Raw genomic sequence first — 22,208 nt, forward strand, 5'->3', positions numbered from 1 at the left:
CATCAGTATATAATAATCAGTTTAATAACATCCATAAAAAAATTATAATAATTTTTCTTGTATGTCATTAACGTTTTTTTTTTTTAGTAGCTTAAGGAAGGGACAGGAATGCAAAAACTGTGAAGTAATTTGAAGTAAACTAAATAGTTAAGCTGCTAAAATATTAACGCCGATCACGCACCATCTATTTCTAGCATGCGCAAAGCGTTTACGTACAATAAGACATAGGCTGAAAATGGTACCAAAGAAGGCGACAAATATAGCAAATAATGGCGGCTCCTCCGCGTTATTAAAGTAAACAAATGATAAAGTTACTTGGACATCGCCAAAAACTTCAGCTTCTTTCCACCACTTAATTATTACCGGGAGCATGTATTACGTTCCTAGGGAACTTTAATTCGGTCACTTCGCGTTAGTCCTTGAACCAGGATCAGGGTTCATTGAGCACTATTGTCACAACCAAGTGTGAATTGATAATCAACCGTTCTCCATGTTCGTATTGAAATCATTGAACTTGGTTCAGCCACCCCAGTGAATCAACGTCTGAGGAGAGCTTTGAACCTCACAACTGCAGTATACCAGAAACGCGTCGATTTAATTTGAAGCGTGGCAGGAAGATACTACAAAAATATTCTTTCTTTTGTTATTGGACAATCCAAAGTCATCCGTATTTATGCTCCATAACGTTGTCACTGCCCAGCCTTTGTCCCCGACACTGCGTGTTAAGACAACTTTCTAACTTCGACAGTGCGGCCGCGGCCGCCATGTTGATTACCGGCCAATTTTTAATATCGCGCTTTGTCTGTCGCGTGTATCTCTTTGTTCAACACAACGATACGCAGTCGCAGACGAATATTTCGAGCGCACTCGACAGTGTCGACCCAACCCGAAACCCAGCAAACGTCAGTTTTCCGTAGAGAGTCGTTTTGGGTGGTTCTCCGTAATAAGGTTCTATATCAATTACCCAACTTTCCTCAGTTTTTCCTGTTTCTTAGTTAGGTGTTTAGGTGCAGCGCGAGTTCAGAAAGTGGCGGAGTTTGATTGGATTATCAGTGTGTAATTGTGAAGTGGATTTTGAGCCATACGCCTAGACTCATTAATCTTTTGTGGGCTGTGGATATGACTGACAGCCACTGGCGTAGGTAGAGTAGTTTCAGTGGCCCATCTGAGTGTCCAATTCTGTGTGCGTTTAGTGTCCACGGTAGCGAGTGTCCAGCAGTGTGAAATGGTCACATTTTAATAATTTAGTGTATCGCCTGGAGATTAAATCGTTGTGCAATAGACAGAGTTCTGGTCATAATTTTGCTAAAAATGTGAGTAATTTTATTTTGATAATGCTTTGTTGCGATATTCGTCCTTCGGCAATTGTGCGGAGTTTGAATCATCCTCATCATATTCTTATCTGTTGCCTCGTCATTTTGCTCTGCCAGTTCAAATGATTGGTGATTCGTGGAGCTAACAGACACGCAATTGACTACGTCATTCTGCGCCGTAAAATTTAATTAATACGGAAACACCTTACTATTGTTTTCATTACGCGACCTTAGTATTCATCATTTTAATTTATTCATACCAAATTATTTCTTTTTAGTTGAAGGCGTAGAATTTGGACGAATGCTTTACACTAAACGAGTTCGATTTTGCTCAATGGAGGGTGAAATTGTTGAAGGAAAATTGTTCTTGAACAGTGTTATTTTTTATACAAAAACTGCAATTAACAGTCGTATAAATGATGACATTGTAAAAGAAATTTCATATATATGTATATATCACGTCATTTTTACATAGTTTGTTGCTGTGTTGCCAGATTGCGTTTGATTTCGTTAGTTTCTTGAGTTTTTAATATACAGGATTAAGGGCTGAATTATTAATGTGCTGCGAACGTTAACAGCAAGCTAGTTTCTATAAAAATCGAGGTTCGCACCGATACGCGTTCTTTATTCCCGTGTTTTGTTGGAAGAAAAACTTGCAATCAAAATTGTAACTACGTTAATAATTTTACCATTGCAATAACGATATGTAGAATTATGAATCAAAATAACTATTCTCCTTGGCCTTGGACGAGGTATTAAACATATAAAACTGCCTGCACTACTAGACACCTTGCCTGTGGAACCATACCAAGTGTTACTTTGATATTCGCCTTAAGGTATAAATTTTATGCAAGGCTTATATAAAGGTCATAAAAGAGAGCCCAACCTGAACCAAACTAACAACCCCATTGACTGCTGTACCTTGTCCCCAGAACCCTCAAAGGTAGCAATTGTTAACTCGAAATATGACGCCTATAAACTGCCTATTATTGTGGTTTATTACAATTAAAAGGAACAACTTCAAAACAATGACAAGTTGGCTCAAAAGTTCAAATTTACTCCTTTGCTCAGTTGGCACAATTGTGGTTTTATTTAAAAAGAAACTTGGTAACATAGAATTAAAATTGCATCAACTGTTTATCGGTAAGCATCACTGATGTCACAATTCCAGGTAGCAAGACAAAAAGAAAAATAATTTTTCTGTTTTCAATTAATGTTTACGAGAAATTTGTGCATAATAACAACGATCGTCCGAATTTCAGTTTCTCTTTGGTGTCACAGATAGTATTTTCAATACAACAATATTTTTACGTGCGACAATGTTTCGTTATTTTGATGAGGGTATGCTTTTTTATTGCGTATGCGTTAAAGTCGACGAAAGCTCTAAAAATGTTTGATCCAGCTTGTGAATCCGAAGGATTTTTGTCTTACTTTAACAGTGCAACGATGGATTAAAAAAGAACTTATTACTATTTCGCAAATGGGGCGCATATTCAAAATTAAGCCCTTTTCCAAGATTACACAGCTGCATTCGGGAGTCCGCACATCCCGCCGTTGTACACTGGGCGATTCTGGTAGAAAAGCAGCACCATATGACGCATCCACGCGCAAGTCAATGTTGCTAACACTTTCACGAGTCACCTCGACTTAAACGTAGAACTGGTATAGAAATACACCCTATATCCGACCAATTACTGCATGATTTATCACATCCATTTTTTTGAACCAAGATTAACAAAGAATAAACAATATACCATGAACATGTGTATCAAATACATCAAGGGTCAAGTATTGAATGCAGGAATGATTCTGTTCAAATAGGAATGCGTGTAAATTGTTGCTGTGGGGTCCCTTAAGCTAGTTTTTTCGCGCTGTTAATAATTTTCAACGTAATTTACCGTTACAGCATCAGGCCGAATGACATACCTTACTCGTACTCGTAATCATTACTATACATTATTTATCTTAATTGAATAAGATCTAATTAATGGTTAGTTGTAACATTTTTTAGTTCCGTGTAAATGATTTGTTTTTCAGTTCTGATTGTAGTGAAAAGGTAGAGGTGGATAACGAAGGTTGTCGGCGCTACGACTCCTGCAACTTGCGGTTTGTGATTCGTTTGGCTAAGAACTCTATATGAATAAAGTCGTCCACCATTATCGTGTGTAACAATTTATTTTTCCACTCCTATACTAGTAAATTAACAACGTTCAGCCGGTACATGCTGATAGATTGGCATAATGACCATGATAACCACGCCAAGATGCGTGTCTTATGTGTATATACAGTAAGATTGTAAAGTCCCGCATAAATTTAATACAATGTGAAATAGTTACTTTTGGCAAAAACCGTGAAACACGTCAAGTTTTATTTCGAAAATGCAGTTATCTTATGTAAATGTCTTACCATCCCTTCCAACTCCTTAGGGGGGGGTAACAACTCCATGCAATTTTTGAAATGGGAGCGGGGGTCGTGCCACACCTCACGTCAAAGGGAATTTAATGCTCTATCCAACGTCGTATTTATTTTTTCATATCGATCAAAAGTTTGCGGCAAAATTAATGCTTAACGAAAATAACATTTTTTATATAAACCCAAAAAACAATTATTTTCAATTAAAAAATTGTACGAAACGACTGTAAAATGTACTGAAACACCTTGCGGAAATAAAAATCATTATTTCAATGAGTGTTTTAAAGTGTTCCCTACCAACTTCTTGACAATATCCGAGTCCAGCTCCAAATTCTGGCAAACTAATAATCGAAATGAAAAATAATTACTTCGTTGGAGAGAGCATTAAATTCCCTTTGATAAAGGGTGTTTCACAACCCCTGCTCCGTTTTAAAAAATTGTAAGGGGTGGTTACCCCTCCTAGGAGGTTGGAACGGTTGGTAGTACATTTACATAAAAAAACTGCATTTAAATATTTTATGCTTCAAACAAATAAAAACATATATGTTATTTGGAATATATAAAAGTAATGTGCTTTCAACAAACCCAGTCGGCGATAATTACGTCTTAGAAACGAAGGACGTTTACACATTACACATGTGGTCGTATTGAGAAAAAAATCCTGTTTTGAACGTGGCTCTGCCAAACCCGACTGTTGTTTATCACAGAAACACAAAGGATTTGTTTATGTCAAACTATTGTAATTGTGTCAACAGTTGATTTCTCATGGGCGTCAAAATTTACGAGGGGCGAGTTCAGCCAAATCGAGCTTAAACCACGTTTCAACTCTCGGCTAAATGATTTCGTCATCTGTCTCCGTACGACCGCGTGTGTAATGTGTAAACAACCTTCGTTTCTGAAATGTGTAATAACCTTTCAGTATTGTTTTTTCCTGGGGTCATCGGCGATTTCATTTTCAAGACATCAATTATCAGTCCTACTGAAATTTACTAGGGCCAGTTGTATGTATCATTATTTTAAGTTTGCACGTGATTAAACTAGGATTTTTCGCGATATGGCTTAAGTAGAAGTAAATTTCCTGTCAGCACGCTTACGTAAGTGGATTTCTCCCGTATGGTATCACAAATCAATCACATATTGATTGACAATCATTATCCATTAGTTAAATGGATAATTGCTTGGAAAAATAGTTTTCCCGTTGTTATTGTTAAATTGCGAATGACATTTAAAAATTTGCTTTCCTAATTTGCTTATCAAATCATAATAACGTATATCCGATATTTTTGTGAAGCATACTGCGTACATTCCACGTGGGTGTCCCTGTTTGCGAATAAGCTTAATGTTATTTGTTAGAAAAGTTCAAAGTCAAATTAAAAATATTTACTTCGTCGAGGTTTACTTTTGTCCGTTGCATGCACCTCCTTAAATTCAAGCTGCTTTCTAAAGGCGGGCATAAAGAACTTAAGTCCTGTTATATTCAAGGAATGGCCTAAGACAAACAATAAATAATAATGTTGTCACGTGAAAATCTATTAAATCCATAAGAATCTCTTTCGGTGCTTCTAAATCAGCTTTATCGCTTCGAACACCGAATTATTTTCTTGTGTTAATTCATGGAAGATGTCTGCTTAAAATTGTGACATTTGAGCTTTTTTTTTATGTACGTAACATTCGTTTGGGACGTGATTGATTGCTGGTCATAGAAGGCAAAATATTTCGAAATATTCGAATTAACGTTTCGAAATAAATATTATAAAAATAAACTGGCGAATGTCAACTCGAATGTTAATTGATATTGGTACGAATATTGGCCAAGTGCAACGGATTCAACAGTCCTCAAACTGTGGTGGTTTCCTGCTGAATGGCACGCTACCGGCCAAATAGAGTTAAATGGTAGCTGGCGTACCGTTGTGCTCGGAATGTCAAACTGTTGCACAACTGCAACCTCCGCTGAATGCGATCATTAATTTTTGCGCTACTTCCATTTACAGAATACGCGACGTTCTGATGTAGTAGCACACAAAAATAATTGAAAATATATTTTTTAATAATTTCCGATATTAGATTGCACCACGTGTTGGCATGACACTGGTGTCTCGGCAACAGCAGCACAAATTGCCGCTAGAATTCGCACCAGAATGGACACGTCCTAAATCCATTTAAGTTTTTGGACATAAATGATAGATTAAATCATCGATTAATAACTTGGAATCGCACCATGGTTATTTATCAGTTTTTTTGAAATAGCTTTAGATAAATCGCATCGTACCTGATGGATTTTTCCGAAGCATTTTGGTGCGCGTATTTATTTTTAACTTTTTCGTTAACGTGAATGGTAAGATGGGTCTGTTCTCCTTACGGCCAATGGGTCCGGCTGGTGCGCTGTCCGTGTCCGGTGTTGTGCTTCGTAACACGTACGTTGTACGAAAACAGGTTTTCCTAATTCCTGGCTTTCACCGTCGCCGTCCGTGGTTCCGTTATCTGGGGCATTCGCACAACCTAAAATGAAAGGCATTTAAGGTTTATTCTCACATCTTATCAAGGCCATTTGAAATCGCTTCGAAAATTACCCAACCGATCGTAAAATGTTATCACAAGTGGTGCAATAAATGCCCGAAGTACTAGAAATGATTTCCATTTCAAATACACACCATTCATTCGTCTAGTACCATCAAGTGAAAAGTCTTTGTTCGTCTTCCGCTATGTTATTTATTTTTCCCGGCCTTGGAGGAAACCATAGAATGACCCGCCAAGGCCGAACGCTTGGGTGTTTGTGTGGTCAAGCCGAGGGTCAGGTGCATTCAACCCTACAAGGACGGCTATCTCTGTTCCCTTTATATTTGTCAGCGGAGTGTAAATACATGCCTGCAATACAGTAATGTTTGCTCCTGAGGAACCGTAAAGGACCCTCAAAAACTCAGTTCCGTTGCTATTGAACGTGTCCGCATCCTTTGAAGTATCTTTTAATTATTGACTACTTGTACTTCGGTCAGTCGTTTACATCGTCCATACCAACCACAGAAGAGTTTCCGGCAATTTTTCCACTAGTTGAATTATGCCCTCTTAAATATCTCGGCTCAACTTCCATTAAATTAAGGATTTTGATCTGTTAGTAAAGTCTCCGAGCTTTCCCGCCTTCGATTACAATGCGGGACCACCGATGGTAACATTTTTAGGCCTCCGCTGCGAGAACTGTTCTACTAGTCCCTGATCAACTGCACAATTAGTCCGTTTTATTTATTTATTTATTTTTTTGTTTATTTTTTGGCCTTTAAACAACGTTTTTTTCGATTCCAAATGGTGCAAACCGGAAATAAAAATGTGGAAGCGTCGTTTATATCCAATTAGCATTTGAGTTCGAAAAAAAAACAACATATACAGGGCGTCTGGTAGGTTCACGACCATGGGCTAAGATTGAGTTCCTTCATGAATTTCGAGTCGAAAATTGTCTAAATAATTTATGCTCGGAAACTCCTCGTTTCCAAGACAAAAAGTGTTCAATTACTTATTTTTTATAAGTATATTCTCTAATATTTCAAAAACGGTTTTAGATATGCGCATGAAATTTAGGGCGCGCTATGGCAGAATTAGTGCGCATGTTTTGGAGAAATCAAATCATTTCCACTCGTACCAGTGGCATTCGTACAACCATGCGGCAACACATTTTTAATGAAAAAAATAGGACGCCATTGACTTTTTCCGGCATGAATATTTTTGTTTTTTATATTTAATCAATTGTTAATAAACAGATTACAGATAAACAGATCTTAATGTTGTGTCGCTGAAGTAGCAGTTTTCGAGATAAAAAAAAATTCGAATTCCTATACCTACCACAAAACCGGCATGGATCACGATGTTGAAAATGAGTCTTTGTAGTTGCAAAGGAATTTTGAAGAGCTCATGAATGAGTGTTCAGAGCAACAAATGTTAATAATCAATGCTATTATAATATCGATAATGTTGCAGCAGTTTACAGTAGGAATTGTTTCGACGTTTGTTGTCTTATACGATGTTAAAATGTCCATGTTCAAAAAAGTAAGTGGCATGCCATGCTTTCATTAAAAATACTTCTCCTCACGGCCACATGGACGCCACTGTCGTAAGTGGAAATGTTTCGGTTTCTCCAAAACGTGCGCATATATAACACCGATTCTGAAACATTAAATATATATTTTTTCAGACATTTTCGATTCGAAATTCATTTAAGGTCCTCACCCTCAGTCTATGAGGTGGAGTTACCAGACACTCAGTATGTGTGATCAATTTATAGGACGTCTGAAAGTTCCGTGCAATGTCCATAATTGATTTATCCAATCCAATTTTCGAAGACACATTACTTTGTTCCTCAGTTTTCTGCGATCTTGATAATATAACATTTTCCACTCCAAGTAAGGGATTTACAAGTTTTTGTGCCAGGCTCATCCAGGATCGCATGTATTTATCCAACATTCTACGCTTGTACAAGCCAAACTAACCCATGTGTAGCCGTAACGTCTTTAGCACTGTATGTGTGAGCGAACGATTTCGGGAAATCCCTTGCATACTCGGTGAAATACCGACTTAAGTTCCTTACAACCTAAAACTTTTCGCCATTATACGATACATTAAGGTTCGTTTTATCCGACAGCTCCCCATAAACGTGTTCGTTATTTGGGAAAAATCTAACATGCGGCTTAATGGTGGTTCGGTTGGTGCTTTACAGATAAGTTCGCAATAAGTGGGTTCGTTTATGGTAAAGGGAACATAGTGGTAGTTATTTACGTGTAAAGGGCTGAAAGGAGCAAATTGCGACTGCGACTGAAGTATGGTAACATGTTTAGCCTTGATTCGGTCAAGGGCATAATCTTTCTTTCTGCCGGTGGTGCGCACAATCTTTCACTCACCAATGATATATTATTTAATATTCTCTATATCTCTAACGACGGGCGTTATCGCAACTTTACGGTCCGTTGCCATGAGCGAAGGGCCGTAAAAAACGTCCATGGGACATACACTGATTGTTTTCGCCATGGAAACTAAGACGTACACAAACACTTTCGATCTAGTTGTGGGCAAAATAAATTTATGAAATGTAAGATGCAGTAAAGTCGTATCATAAGCAACATTTATTTGGCTGTTGACCTCGACTATCGTCCGCAGCCACGTCCTCTGTTATCCTGTGTCCTACACGTCTTCACCCTCATTCTTCCGGTGTGACGGTCTATCACCAAAAAAATAATGAGTGTCAGGTGAACTTCTGTCATAGAGGAGGGTTGATTGACCTTTTTCCAAGAAAGAGCACTGGCCCTGAAATTCAGCCTGAGACCCATACGTACTTACAACAGTTCTCAGAAACACCTGGCGCTTCTGACTGGCTTTTTATAGCCAGGTGCAGGCATGTTGAAGTATCAGCTGTTCACTGATTTTAGTGTAATATTCGTCCCTTTCCAATGGGTCCCTTTCCAATGCTTCCCTTCTAACAATGAAAATTACGAAAAAGTGTATGTGGTGGTATACAGGATGTTTCAAAACACGTGTCGGAAAATAAAGGGCGTGACTCTTTGGATTGTTGTAAGAAAAAAAAACATTCCCTCAACATGGGTTCGCAAACGCACCGTTTTCCATATATAGGGTGTCAAAAAAAACAGTTTTTTTTTTTTTTTCGATTTTTTGACAATATCTCAGGAATTATTTGAGATGTAGACTTCAAATTTTGTACAGCTTTTGTCATTAACATTAGTCACGATTTAAGCGCTGCTTTAATTCTTTTCCATATGCCAGAGACGGAGATTTTAGGTTTGCGCAACATTTTTTGCTCCAAATTTTTACGCCACTGGCAAAGTTATCATTTTAGAATCACAACAATTGGACCACAGGCTTGGTCTCTTCGGTCCCCAGGTATTGAAAAGTATAATTTACACTAAACCAGTTAATTACATTGTAGAACTGAGGAATCGCATTATTGTATCCTGCAATACGATCCGTAACACTCCGAGCATTTTCTAACGTATACGTCAGTCGCTAAGATGTAGGTTGAAGGCCTGCATTACCATAGGCGGAGGCCATTTTCAACAATTGTTGTGATTCTAAAATGCAAATTTTCCCAGTGACGTAGAAATTGGGGCCTAGAAAATCGCGCGCAACCCAAAAATCTCCGTCTCTGGTATATGGAAAAAAATTAAAGCAGCGCTTAAACCGTAGCTAATGTTAACGACGATAGATGTTCAAAATCTGAAGTCTGTATCTCGAACGTTTCCTGAGATGTCAAAAAGCTGAAAAAAGAGAACTGTTTTTTGACACCTTATATGTCGAAAAAAGCGCATTTGCGGACCCATCTTAATGGTACTTTTTTTCTTACAACAATCCAAAGAGTCACGCCCTTCATTTTCCGACACGTGCTTTGAAACACCCTGTATAGTTTTAAAAAGGATGCTACAGTCCTGGTCAGCGATTTAGGTTTTACAAAGTTTTAGATTTTATTTTCTTTTTCTAGTGGTTCACAAATTAATTTATAAATTTTCACAATCTTCTCAAGGTTTCCATTTGGAAGTTTTAGTTATTTTTACCTGTTTACCATTGTTGGCGCCGAAACACGACTGCTGGATAGGTAGTAGCTGCGGTTGACATTTAATTAGGAAAGATACGTCACCTTGAATCAGCCTTTGTTATTTCAATATGTTGCTTATGTATTTATCGAGTTTCGTAATATTGAGGTAGGCCAAGTATTTATAATCGTTAATAATAAATAAGTTAAAAATAAATCAATTTCTGACCATTGGTAGAAGTTTCCTTTGACGTGCCCTCTATCGGGCATTTTTTGCTTCCCGGGTATTCACAACTCAAAGTCGCGTTAGGAAGAAAAACGATCAAAGACAGGGACTGAACTATTCGCAAAACTGTGATCAATTGAAGTGAAAATAGACAATGGGAACGTTCACAGACGTGTAAACCACCTAGGGAAGTCGGACCGAGACCAGTCTTCTGCTGGCCGAAATCGACGGCCATGTCCATTTAGCGATGCCCTCTGACGTTTCGCCCCTTAGGAGGAACTACGATCCGACATGCAAGCTGGTCTTCTCTGCGAAAGAACCCTGGTGGATCCACAACCCGAGAGGAAATTGGGGTTGGAGCATGCCGTGGCGTTAATAATCGCAGGCTCCAAGTGAATCTGGGGAAACACTCATCTATATTTTAAGCGGAGCCATTGAAAATGCTCCGAGTTGATTATACAGGGAAATTGAACGAAGGAAAAGAACGTCGATATTTCGTTCGGACGGCGCCCAGGGGGCTCGACGTTGAAATTCTTCTTTCACATTTTTTGGGAAATCCAAAATACCCTTAAACATGTTGGGGAAAGCGATGAAGTAACCAATTCTCGTGTGCTGCGGCCAGTCCTCGGAAAATATTCGGAGAAATAACCAGGAAGGCCATCATCGTTTAGTGCAGGGAAAAACCATAACATTGAAGATTCGCATCACGAAAAATTACATACAGCTCAAACTGGCAACCCGCGAAATCGACCCAGTTGTAATAAAATTCCCCGAACGATTGGCGGGGACATGAGTGAATTTCAAGATGGCGTCGCTGCCAATGAACAAATCGTACTTACGTGCCGTTACGAAATAAATGCTCAAGTCCCCACATAACGCAAACATAATCCTAACGAGATTGCGAATGGGTGACCTTTGCTTGGAAATGGAACGAGAAGCGCACACAAATGCAGTCACTTTCTTCGTTAATGAAACAAGTGCAACGGAACTTGTACTATGGAGAACGATTTCGTAATTCGACCCACTAACCCACTTTACGCTGCTTAATCGAGAAATCGAGTAATGCAAACAAATGCGCTCTGGCAGTTGAGAATAAGAGAGATGAAGTGAGAACAATGAGTGCACGTCGCAATTGGAAATTTGAGGAAACATTTCTTCCCTTGGAAGACGTCTAACGTGGCCGCCACGTGACAACCACGTGGCGGCGCTTTCGTTTGGCGATAAACAACGAGCGGAACTGATTCGAACGTGATACGTGTAATTATGGAGCAGGAATGTAAATCCCTAAATACAAAATTCACGCAAACAGCCGAAACCCTCTTGTTCGTGTTTAATGGATAATGCATTTATTAAAATCATACGCTCTGTATATTCCGGAATTATAGGATTTGGTATGGAATCGAGGGGATATACGCATACATACTCTGTGACACCGAAATGAGACACCCCGTAAGAATTGTTTTATTTAAATAGTTTTTTGAGTGCACGTTTCTGACACTAAAACAAACGCTTCATTCAAAAATTGAACAAATTTAATTGTTAAAAAATCAAAATAAAATAATTTGTCAGTTCTTCGCGGTGTCTCGTACATTCCTGTGCACGTTTAGACATGGATCTGATGAGGTGACTGGCGTCCTTTTAAGGAATCGCATTCCAGGGTTACTGGACGGCATGACATAGCGCTTCTGGGGTTTGAGGGGAGGGGTAAACTATGCCACCTTCGGCCTTCAATATCCCATACATATTCAATCGGTGAGAGGTCTGAAGAACGAGGTGGCGAAGGTAGTAAATTGATTGTATTTTATTCAAAAAAGTCCATCGTCACTGCAGCCATGTGTGATTGTGCATTGTTTTGCTGGAAAACTGGATTAACAAGAGAATCCAGATAAGTTCCAGGACTTCTTGAATGTATAGCTGGGCTGTTATACTGCCTCTGCCGAAAAGTAAAGGTGGTCTGCTACCATATGTAACAGCATCCCAAACCATTACCCCAACAGTCTGAAGGACGTCTCTGTATTGAATACTGAAGATCATCCCGTGTTCCACCCAGTCTTCTTTCCCTTGTCCGATCATCATGCATACCCAAACAGAATCTGGTTTCGCCACAAAACACGATTTTATCCCATTCCGGATTTCGAAGTATCCGTTCTCTGCATAAATGCAGTCGACTTGGACGATGATTTAAGGTGAGGGATAACACAAGATGGGGACGGCAGGGAATCAGCCCCCAAATCTTCTTATCCGGGGATAAATGATTCGAATCTCAATGGGTCTTCCATGGTCGTCAAATCATTGATTTGCAACGCCCTCGACGAGACGAACCTGTCTTTGAGGGGCATAATTCGATGGCGGCCATCTTGGCGTTTCATAGTTCGTCGGGATCGTCCAATACCTCTCCTGCCTGTTTGCTCTTGTTGGAACCATGCCTAACAACATCTCACTACAGTGTTAACGCTACAGTTCAATCTACTGGCGATTTCCCCAAATGACCGATTAGCCTCTCGTACACCCACACTATTCGCGTTTTCTCAAACTTGCTCAATTAATGAAAATTTCGCTGCATCTGTATCTAGGCATATTTGAATAATCTAAAAGCAGTTTCTAAGCACACCATTCACCAATAAATGATATTTTGCAGTTATACTGTTGATATTTCGTTATAATTTTTATAGTATAACAAAAACCTAAATTCCTGATAACTCGTCAACACATTGAGAAATATGGCCGAAAGTTTAGTCGTTTTTTGTGTTCCCACATACCAACGTGTATACCAAAAATTATTTATATGAAACCAGTTTTACGGGGTGTTCTCTTTTCTAAGTCACACAGTATAATTCATAAAACTTGTACCTGCGCACCTGCACCACACAACCTAAACGTTGTTGTGGGGGACCGTCAGTCAATTGCGCAATCAAACCGCCGAAATTTAATTAAGTTTCTATGTCCTGACTGAATGGCAGGAACATAATTCGGGGACAATTTCTAGTTAGGTACCTTAAGTAAAGTCAAAAACGACTTTTGTGGCATTTTTTGTTTTTTTTTTCAGCGTCTCAAATCGAGCAGTCAAGGGTAGAGGTGTTAACCTTCAGGCGTGAATCGAAGCGGGGCACCAGTGCGAGTCTGCTCTACAACATCGGCTTCAAGATGGAGCGCGAATCAAATCCTATGCAAGCTCTGTGTAGATCAGGATGTGGATTTTACGGGAACCCCGCCACCGATGGCCTCTGCTCTTTATGTTATAAGGTAAACTGAGATTTTGAAGCAAGAATTTTTTAGGCACCTATAAATGCTTGAAAATTTTAAGGTTGATTTATAGCTTCGCAACCGTTGACACTGAGCTCCCCGTGTCCGCTCAGATTTCATATTTACGGCGTACGGTTAAGCCGTGAAGGACACAGTCAAATTTGAAGGTTTCGATTTCCTCGCTCCTCGCCGTCGGACATTGCCAAACCAATCGTAGTCATCAAATTAAATTAAATGAATCAGTTCTTCTAATCCCGAGGCGAAGGACGAAAACACTACAAAACTCTTTAAAACTCCCTGAGGGTAATTTATAATTAAAATTTTCGTCATACTTTCCCTGTGCCAGGAAAGGTGAAAGTGTTTAATAGGACCCATTTCGAGTTATGTTATGTTATGCCTCACTCTAGTTCTGTTTAGCTCGACCACCCCGAAGCCCGGTTCACACCCTATGAGGTCTCGTCAGCTCGGTTCGTGCCCGGTCAATTAAATGCAGGCAGAAATTGGCAGTGTGGTCCCAAAGTGAATTTTCGTAATGATTCGCAGAGGGCCCGACCTATAGCCAAAGGCAATGAAGATAAAACCTTCGGAAAAATCTGAGATTACAGCCTATTCCCACTTTATGATGCCTCATTCCGTGCGTTAATTGGCTCGAACCGAACTGACGAAACCTAGTAGAGTGAAAACAGGTCATTGGGGTGTTCGAATTAATTAAATGCAGGGCAGAATGGGTCGTAAAATAGTTATAGGCCTCAATTTTCGTCTGCCATTATTGCATTCGTTTTCGTTGTTTTTCCATTCGAGGATCTTCACTGCGAACGCGTCATTGTTACCTCGTTTGATAATATCAAAATTTTTTTTCCAAAAGCATGAAATACATCAACGTTTTGCGTAAACTCATCGATGCCGTTGATTTGAATGATCATGATTTAAGGTATTGTATTTGTATTAGACGAAAAATGGAACGTGCGTGCAGTAGCTGTAAATGTTGAATTGATTGCACAGTTACAACGGGGCAGGGTTCAACGTTAAAGATAACGAACCGTATACAGTGTATACACATCATGCGTGTGAGCAAAACAACCCATATCTTATCGATTACCCGCTCGACCTCTCCAGACACATGAACATGAGCCATGACCATCACGTGACCTCGCTTTGCAGACAATCGTATATTATTCGTTAAAACTTTCAAATTAAATATTATAGAAAACTTGAGCTTAATGGTATGCAAAACCCGACAATAGTCGGCGCATGCAAACTCACTTGGATAGCTCTTTCTTGCGCACCGAACCTTGATTTACTCATTTCTTATACAGGACGTTGATTTGGAACCCCCCCAACCCCAACCCCTATTATTTCGAAACGGGATGGATGAACTTAAAAAATCCCCGGAACACGTACAGGGGCCCGAAGTGGAAACGATGCACGTGTATTCAAATCAGTGTTTATGAATACATTTTCATTTGCTTAACAGGAAACTAAGATACAAAATTTTAAATCTGTTCTGTATTGTCCACAATTAAAAAAATAAATAAATAATGGTTACAAAGGAAGGAAAAAATTTTAAATGACACAAATCAATTTTATGATAGTAGAATATTTGTGAATGCAGAAAAAAGGTTCAAAAATGCCAAGAGTAAACAGTGCTCGTTGGCTTTTGTTGATGATCATTAGAATTTGATTCAAAACCAACGCGGAAAGACATGCCACTGTGAGAGGACGTGAGTTACCAATCGGTCATCTTGAAAAGGGAAGTCTATTAGGGCAGTCGCCGATGTTCTACAAAAAAGTCCCGCAACGGTATAACACATCGTAGAAAGATTGAAAAGTGAGGGAAAATGAAGGTTCTAAATAACAGGAAGCTCACGGAAATTTTTTTATTGACGCTGATGAGCTGTGGATTGTGCGTTGCGTAAAAACAAATCCCGGAATAAGTGCCCCCAAACTGGCTGTAGAAGTCGAAAAGCATTTAGACAAACCAGTGAATCCAGAAACCATAAGAATAGCTGTCATCATTTCCTTGGTCGAGTAGCCAGAAAAAGCCGTTCGTTAGTATGAAGAACCAAAGATCAGAATACAATTTGCCAAAGAGCATTTGGACAAAGGAGACGAGTTTTGGAAACGGATTTTATTTCCAGACAAAAGTAAATTCAACCTTTTTGGATCAGGTGGACGAGGGTTTGGTCTGGAGGAAACCCGGCGGAGCGCTAAAGAAGCAAATTCAGGAGCCACTGTTAAACACACAGAAGGGAGTGTCCTGGTCTGGGGCCTGTACGTCCACTGCTGGAACAGGAAAGCCGGCTGCATTCCGTCGATGGAATTACGGACAGGCATGCTTATTTAGACATAATACGGCAAAATTTACAATTCAGCATGCAAAAACTGAACTTTCTAAAGATTTTGTGTTCTACCAGGACAACGAGCGGACACATAACGCCCAAGTTGTTAAGAAGTGGCTTTTGTATAACGGTTCTGATTTAATGGAAACCCCATTGCAATCACCCGACATTAATGTCATAGGAGGTCTTTGGGCTAAATTAAAAGCGGAAATTAGGAAACATGAGATTTCTAAGAAAGACCAATTAAAACGCGCTTTTCTCGAAGAATGGGAGAAAATTTCCCCGGATTTCGCTAAAAAGTTGGTAGAATCGATACCGAATTGTCCTCGCGGAGTTATCTCAGCCAAAGAGCTACCCACCAGATATTAATTTATTGCAAAAACAATTAACAAATGAGTGTATCACATAAAATTTCGAGATTCGTTTTGAAAGCAAATGGAATTTGATTTTTTTCCTCCCTTTGCAAGAATTATTAATTTTTCGCGTTTAATTGTGGGTATTGTGGAAACAGGTGTGGCGTAATATTTTAAAAATGTCGTACCCTACTTTATTGTTAAGTAAATGGAAATTTATTAATAAACAGTGATTTTACTGCACGTGTGTCATTTTCACTTTGTGCCACTGTACATTTTTTTGCCGGGACGAGCGATTTTCATGGAGGAATTACCGCGTCTACCTCAGCCCTTTACTCGGCAGAGCCGCCCTCGCAAATATTTTAAGGGGGTTCAAGTTGCTTGTTTTAAAGGGCTTTTGATTTCTTACACTTCGGAACCTTATTTGTTGCATTCGCCTCTTGCCTCACCAAATTTGGCATCACTTGCGATTATCCAAAAATAATTTTACCATTGCCGTTTTGACAACGTTGAAATTAAGATCTTTTAAACTCGAACGTGCCTCACGATTGGCGAATTCTCGTCATAACTCAATTTGTCCAACCTATCGACCTGTTGCTGGCAATTAAAACAAATTTCCTCGGTCCTCGGAAGGACCCTCGTTGTAAAATATGATTTTTTTTTTTTTTTTTTTTTTTTTTTTTTAATTCCTTATCGTCGTTTGCGATGGAACATCGTTCCGATAAACATTGATACCATCTTTCATGGAAAATATTCCGTACTTGCCTGCTGCAGTATTGGTCGATATTAATAGATATTCAAATCAGTTTAAATGCACCGCGATAATTGGTGTGTTGTTGTGGGTAATTTTAAATTTTGTACGCACAAACCTTAGCAAAAAACTGAAAGTAGTTTCATTCATGGGGACCGAGGAGGATGCGCAAGAAAAACGGCGGAAGCTCTTCAGGCTAAAAGTCCTAATTCCAAAAAAAAAAAGCCACAGATGGTTTTAGATTTATCGCATATTTGAGACCTGAAGCACAAAAAAATCTGCTAATTTTTTTCAATGTCACAGGTGTTCGTCATTAATTCGAAGTCATGGATGGTGTTGATGGCGCATCTCTACAGTTTTTTTTTTTTCAACGAAAGAATGCCCGATTTTCACGATTTTAAAAGGTGCGCCACGCGTGCGCCGTGAATCATCTGCAAAGTGATATCGGCACGAAAACATGCAAAAAACATTTCGGGCTGCCTTTTGTGAAGGTACAGCCGATGGGACTTCGAAATGGTACGTGATGAGAAGCGATGTGCGATATTTTCAGATTTACTAAAATGAGGGTCAAGTTGCGGACTCGAGGCAGTAGCTTCGTTACGCAATCATACGGAATAAAAAATACATTTCGTATTGCGAAGAGAACTTAATTGATATACAGAGTGTCTCTTAAGCATATTTACTTATCCCGGAGGGGGGTTTTAAGGCGAAGAAACGCAACTTTTTCCCATACACGGTACGATCTAAATCCACCCCCGCGTCACAATGTTCGTTCGAACCTAAGGGGAGAAAGTTATGTCTTTTTTTTCTCTCAAAACGGAAAAGTACCACGTACGGTGAACTCGTTACGATGTATTGTCACTTAGGAACGATTCTCTTCCTTATGTTATTAGACGAATTTTGGCATTCGTGCACAATCCGATTTTTCAGTTCATCTTCAGTTCGTATGGGTATCCGATACGCTAAAAATTTTAGATATTCCCAAATAAAGAAATCTATCGGGTTTAATTCGGGTGACCTTCGTGGCGGGGCGGGGGGTTACTTTAGACCATGCATGTGTAGGAAAAGTCTTGTTTTTGCCTTTAAAATCACCCTCTGGAATTAGTATATGTCTTTAGGAAGCACCCTGTATATGCACACAGTGACTCCCTAAAATATTTGGACACTTAACACTCAAAATCTTCTTTTGTGCATAATAATGATAAATATAAATAATTAGCAAGCGGGACTTTGGTACGTGTTTGTTATTAGTTTTTGCTTGCAAACAATGAAAAATACATCTAATATTAATTAACAATATAAAAAACGACACGTTCACAAATAATAAACAACTGAGGAAGAAACATTAATATTTTTTATGCCCTCATTGATTGTCTTGCAGCCGTTTAGACCTGGAAAGCGCAATTTTTTTAATTAAATTAGTAAATTTTGCGCCACTTCTCCATTAAAACTTCTTTTAGCTCGTTTTTCTTTGCTATTGAATGTTGTCTTCCTTCCAAAACCAACTGGTGCCACACATTCTCAATCGGACTAAGAACCGGAGATTGAGCTGGAGAAGATGTTTAAATAAACTATTTTGTCCATTGTTGCATCAGCGGACAGTAATTCCCCCGATTCCTTTAGCCGAAATGCAGCACCAGACCATTACCGATCCGCCGCCGTGTTTCACAGTAGGACGTAAATCGCTTGTTTTTAGTCCTTCGTTCGGTCTCCTCCATATCATTTGTCGGCCATCGGACCCAAATATGTGGAATTTTGGTTCGTCGGCAAAAATTATATACGTTCGATGGTTTTCCGGTTTTAAAATCATCTCGGATGCAAATTCTTTTCGAAAGTTTTTATTTTTGGTATTAAGCTGCGGCTTTTTTCTGGGTACCACCCGACCATCGAAACCGTTTGGTCTTATGCATCTTCGTATCATTTCTGGAGATGCTTTTTTGCCAGTTTGATTTTCCAAAGCTTCTTTCAGCGTAAGGGCACTAATTCTGGGATTTTCCTTAACAGTCTTCATGACGTATCGCCCTTCTCGAGCGTTTATTAGCTTTGAACCGACAGTTTGTTTGATTGGAAGAATTCTGTCTTCAATTTTGTACCGATGAGTAATGTCGGCAACCGTGCTCTTGCTCAAATTAAGTTTTTCGTAAATTTTTTTCTGGGATAACTTCTTCTCAAAGTTCAAAACGATCAATTGCCGTAAATCGAAAGTGGTGTTTGCCTTATTTTTAACTCTACCCATTTTTCCTCCTCAAAAATGCTTAGGAGTATTGAGTGCAACTTTAATAAGCGCAATGGAACACCATTAGAATCGTAAATCCAGCACAAGTCGCGCTCTTATGGGCAAGACTGCGATCTATTAAAAATATGCGGACATTTTTGAGACTGCAAAAACTACCTGTTTGTGAAGATATATCAGATTTTCTATATTTTGATGCCGAATTATAAATATATTTTTGCATTGCTAGTAAGCAAAAACCAAGACCAAACATATACCAAAGGGCCATTTCCTAATTGTTTATTTTTACTATTACTATACTCAAAAGAGTGTAAGTATGAGTAAATGTAACTGTCCGAACGTCTTACGGAGTCATTGTGTTTAACACTTTTAAAAAATCTTGGAAACTGTTAGAGCTGTCAAAATTGACAAATAACTTCGGCTCAAACCAGATGTGCACACAGTTGACGTGTGAAGCTCAAGAACGTGGAATGTAAGTTCCGAAGTTACACTTCAAAACTTGCACCAGTGTATCTTGTTCGAAGATGGCACCCTTGGGGTGGTGGAGCATTGAAAAGGGTCTTTTTGCGAGCCGTCATTTTGGACACGGAAAAATCGCAGAAATTGGGTGTCAAAACGATGCTGCGCATCGGGAACTAATAAAGATATTGCTAAAATGATGTTTGTTTCGGGCGAACTAGATGATTAGTTTATTCCCTATTTCCAATACCTTGTTTGTCGTGCCACTACTCAGTCGAACCATCTAAAAATCGATACATTTTGCAACGAGTCATAGGACGAATGACAACGACGATGCGATGGCCTCTAAACATTCAAATAACTTTGCTTTTTTCGCAAGCGTACAGCTCATCGATCTAACCATGGTAACAATACACGAAACGAAATAACATGCTACGTGTATATACTCGAGGAAGGACATATATATACAGTCAGAAAAACCACTCACCATCACCGAAAATAAAATTAAGCGAGGTTAAATTACGTACCATAATCAAACAACATGATCATTTGCCCTAAATTAACTTTCTGAAACGGTGACTCTTCTGGAATCCTGTCAACACAAACTGTCATTCCTCGGCCATTGAAACGAGAGATTTCAGTAGTGATTGTTTCCGACACAGGACGTGTCGCACTGTCCGGTCTCACTGCCGCCTATGTCCTTTTCCGTTTCAATCGCCCAAGCTTTGACTTCGATACAATTTGAGCTCTTTTCAAGTTGTGTACTACTCAGGGATCGTGCTGCTTCGGGGGCCCGAATTTAACCGAGGCGATATTCCCGAAAATCGCAAATAAAATAAAAATTTATCGAAACGGCATTCCCCATCACAAACAAAATTAAACAATAAAAAAGTTATATTCGACATATTTGTTTCTCTTCGATGGCCTAGAAAATTTATTAGATTGATAAACATTTCCTTCGGTGATTAAAACGTCTTTTGATGGTCGCGTAGACGAGCAATAAGTCAATAGATGAGAAAATTGATTTATTGCAATAATTTCCTAATTATAAAACATTTTTAAATAAAAAAAAAAAAATCTTCGTTTCAACGTTAGCAAAGCTCTAATGGGAAAAACGATTTTGTAATTATTGAAGATGCCCAACTGGACGATGCAACGGTCGAACGTAAGAAATAAGGTACCTAAATGTAGGGAACGAAAAGCCCTTCAAAAAATGACGTGCCCTTAACTAACCCCTTTACCATTTAAGATGTTTTAGAGGGCGGCTGTGTGAGATAGAGGGTTGGAAGAGTCGCAACGAATTCTACATAAAAAGTGTTGACTTGGTAACAAAATCGGTGCGTTCCGGCCAATTTTTCAAAAATTTCCTATTTCGAGATTATCGGGATGGGAAGTTTTCAAATTAGCTCTCTGCATGAATAGATAGATAGAATAGGTGGGTGCAATTGAATAGGGCCGTTCACTGAAAAATACTAGCGACACGTTTGAACGAGTTTCGAAAGATACAATAATTAAAACGAAAATCCTAATCTCTCTTATGCGCATGACGACATCCGTGAACCCATCAATGAATTTCCCCGCCTAACACGCAGCGTTTTTCCTTTCTATTTTAGGAACAGCTAAAAAAGAAGCAGCAGCTTCCCACAAACACGCCAGCTAGTCTTAGTTCCTACAGGGAAACCTCCACAGCTCAACCTACCATTAGCCATCATCTTCCATCCCCGTCTGCGGCCGATTTGTCTACAGAGGTAAGCTAATGCTCGACGGCAAGGTACCGATTAGCGGTATCGTTGCGCGACTTACCTGCGGCGTCCAGTCATTGTCAAAATTTTTAAGTAAAATGTCAAACGATAACTTGCAAAAGTCATCTTCGAAAACATCGAATTCGAGTGGGAAATCGAGTTCGAGCGAGAGTTTCGGTGATTCCGCGCAACTCGTTGATCTCACTGAAATCGTGCCATCGTTTATCGTTGAAGGCGCGGCGCTGACGCAGGTAGGTCTCAGTTCCTTAGTGCGAACGAGCTCCTTCTATTATGTTTGGGCCCCCCAAAACAGCATAATATAAAACTTGAATGTATCGAGGCCTAGTACTTCAGCACTCGATTATTTAAATGTTAATTATTCCTAAGACTGTCGAAGAATCGCAGTCGTCGCCCTCGCACCAGGCCTCAGTGGCGGCCGCCGCGGTGGCGGCCGTGGTGATCCCCTCCGCAGACGAAGCTCCATCGCCCAGCCCTTCGTCGAATTGCTCCGACTCCACTCCCAGCGGAAGCGAGGACAAAGACAGCGACAAGGACGCCAAAAAGAAGAAAAACAGATGCGCGATGTGCCGCAAGAAGGTCGGACTTACCGGTAA

General features: G+C 39.4%; 1 protein-coding gene across 3 annotated transcripts in view; it reads left to right on the forward strand.

Annotated features, from left to right (window-relative positions):
• Window positions 1–22,208, forward strand: part of drn (doctor no) — a 44,574-nt gene that overhangs the window by 18,312 nt on the left and 4,054 nt on the right. The window contains exons 1-4 of one of the 3 annotated variants that reach the window (XM_066294159.1): window positions 889–1,313; window positions 13,521–13,717; window positions 21,466–21,600; window positions 21,982–22,204. In XM_066294159.1, coding sequence (XP_066150256.1) covers window positions 13,619–13,717; window positions 21,466–21,600; window positions 21,982–22,204 — 457 coding nt within the window. In that variant the 5' untranslated portion in view covers window positions 889–1,313; window positions 13,521–13,618. Of the gene's footprint in view, window positions 1–888; window positions 1,314–13,520; window positions 13,718–21,465; window positions 21,601–21,677; window positions 21,846–21,981; window positions 22,205–22,208 lie in introns of those variants that run through there. The other 2 variants (XM_066294158.1, XM_066294160.1) reach the window with 2 other exon arrangements.

This window comes from Euwallacea fornicatus, chromosome 20, assembly GCF_040115645.1.
Source record: "Euwallacea fornicatus isolate EFF26 chromosome 20, ASM4011564v1, whole genome shotgun sequence".
Lineage (NCBI taxonomy): Eukaryota > Metazoa > Arthropoda > Insecta > Coleoptera > Curculionidae > Euwallacea > Euwallacea fornicatus.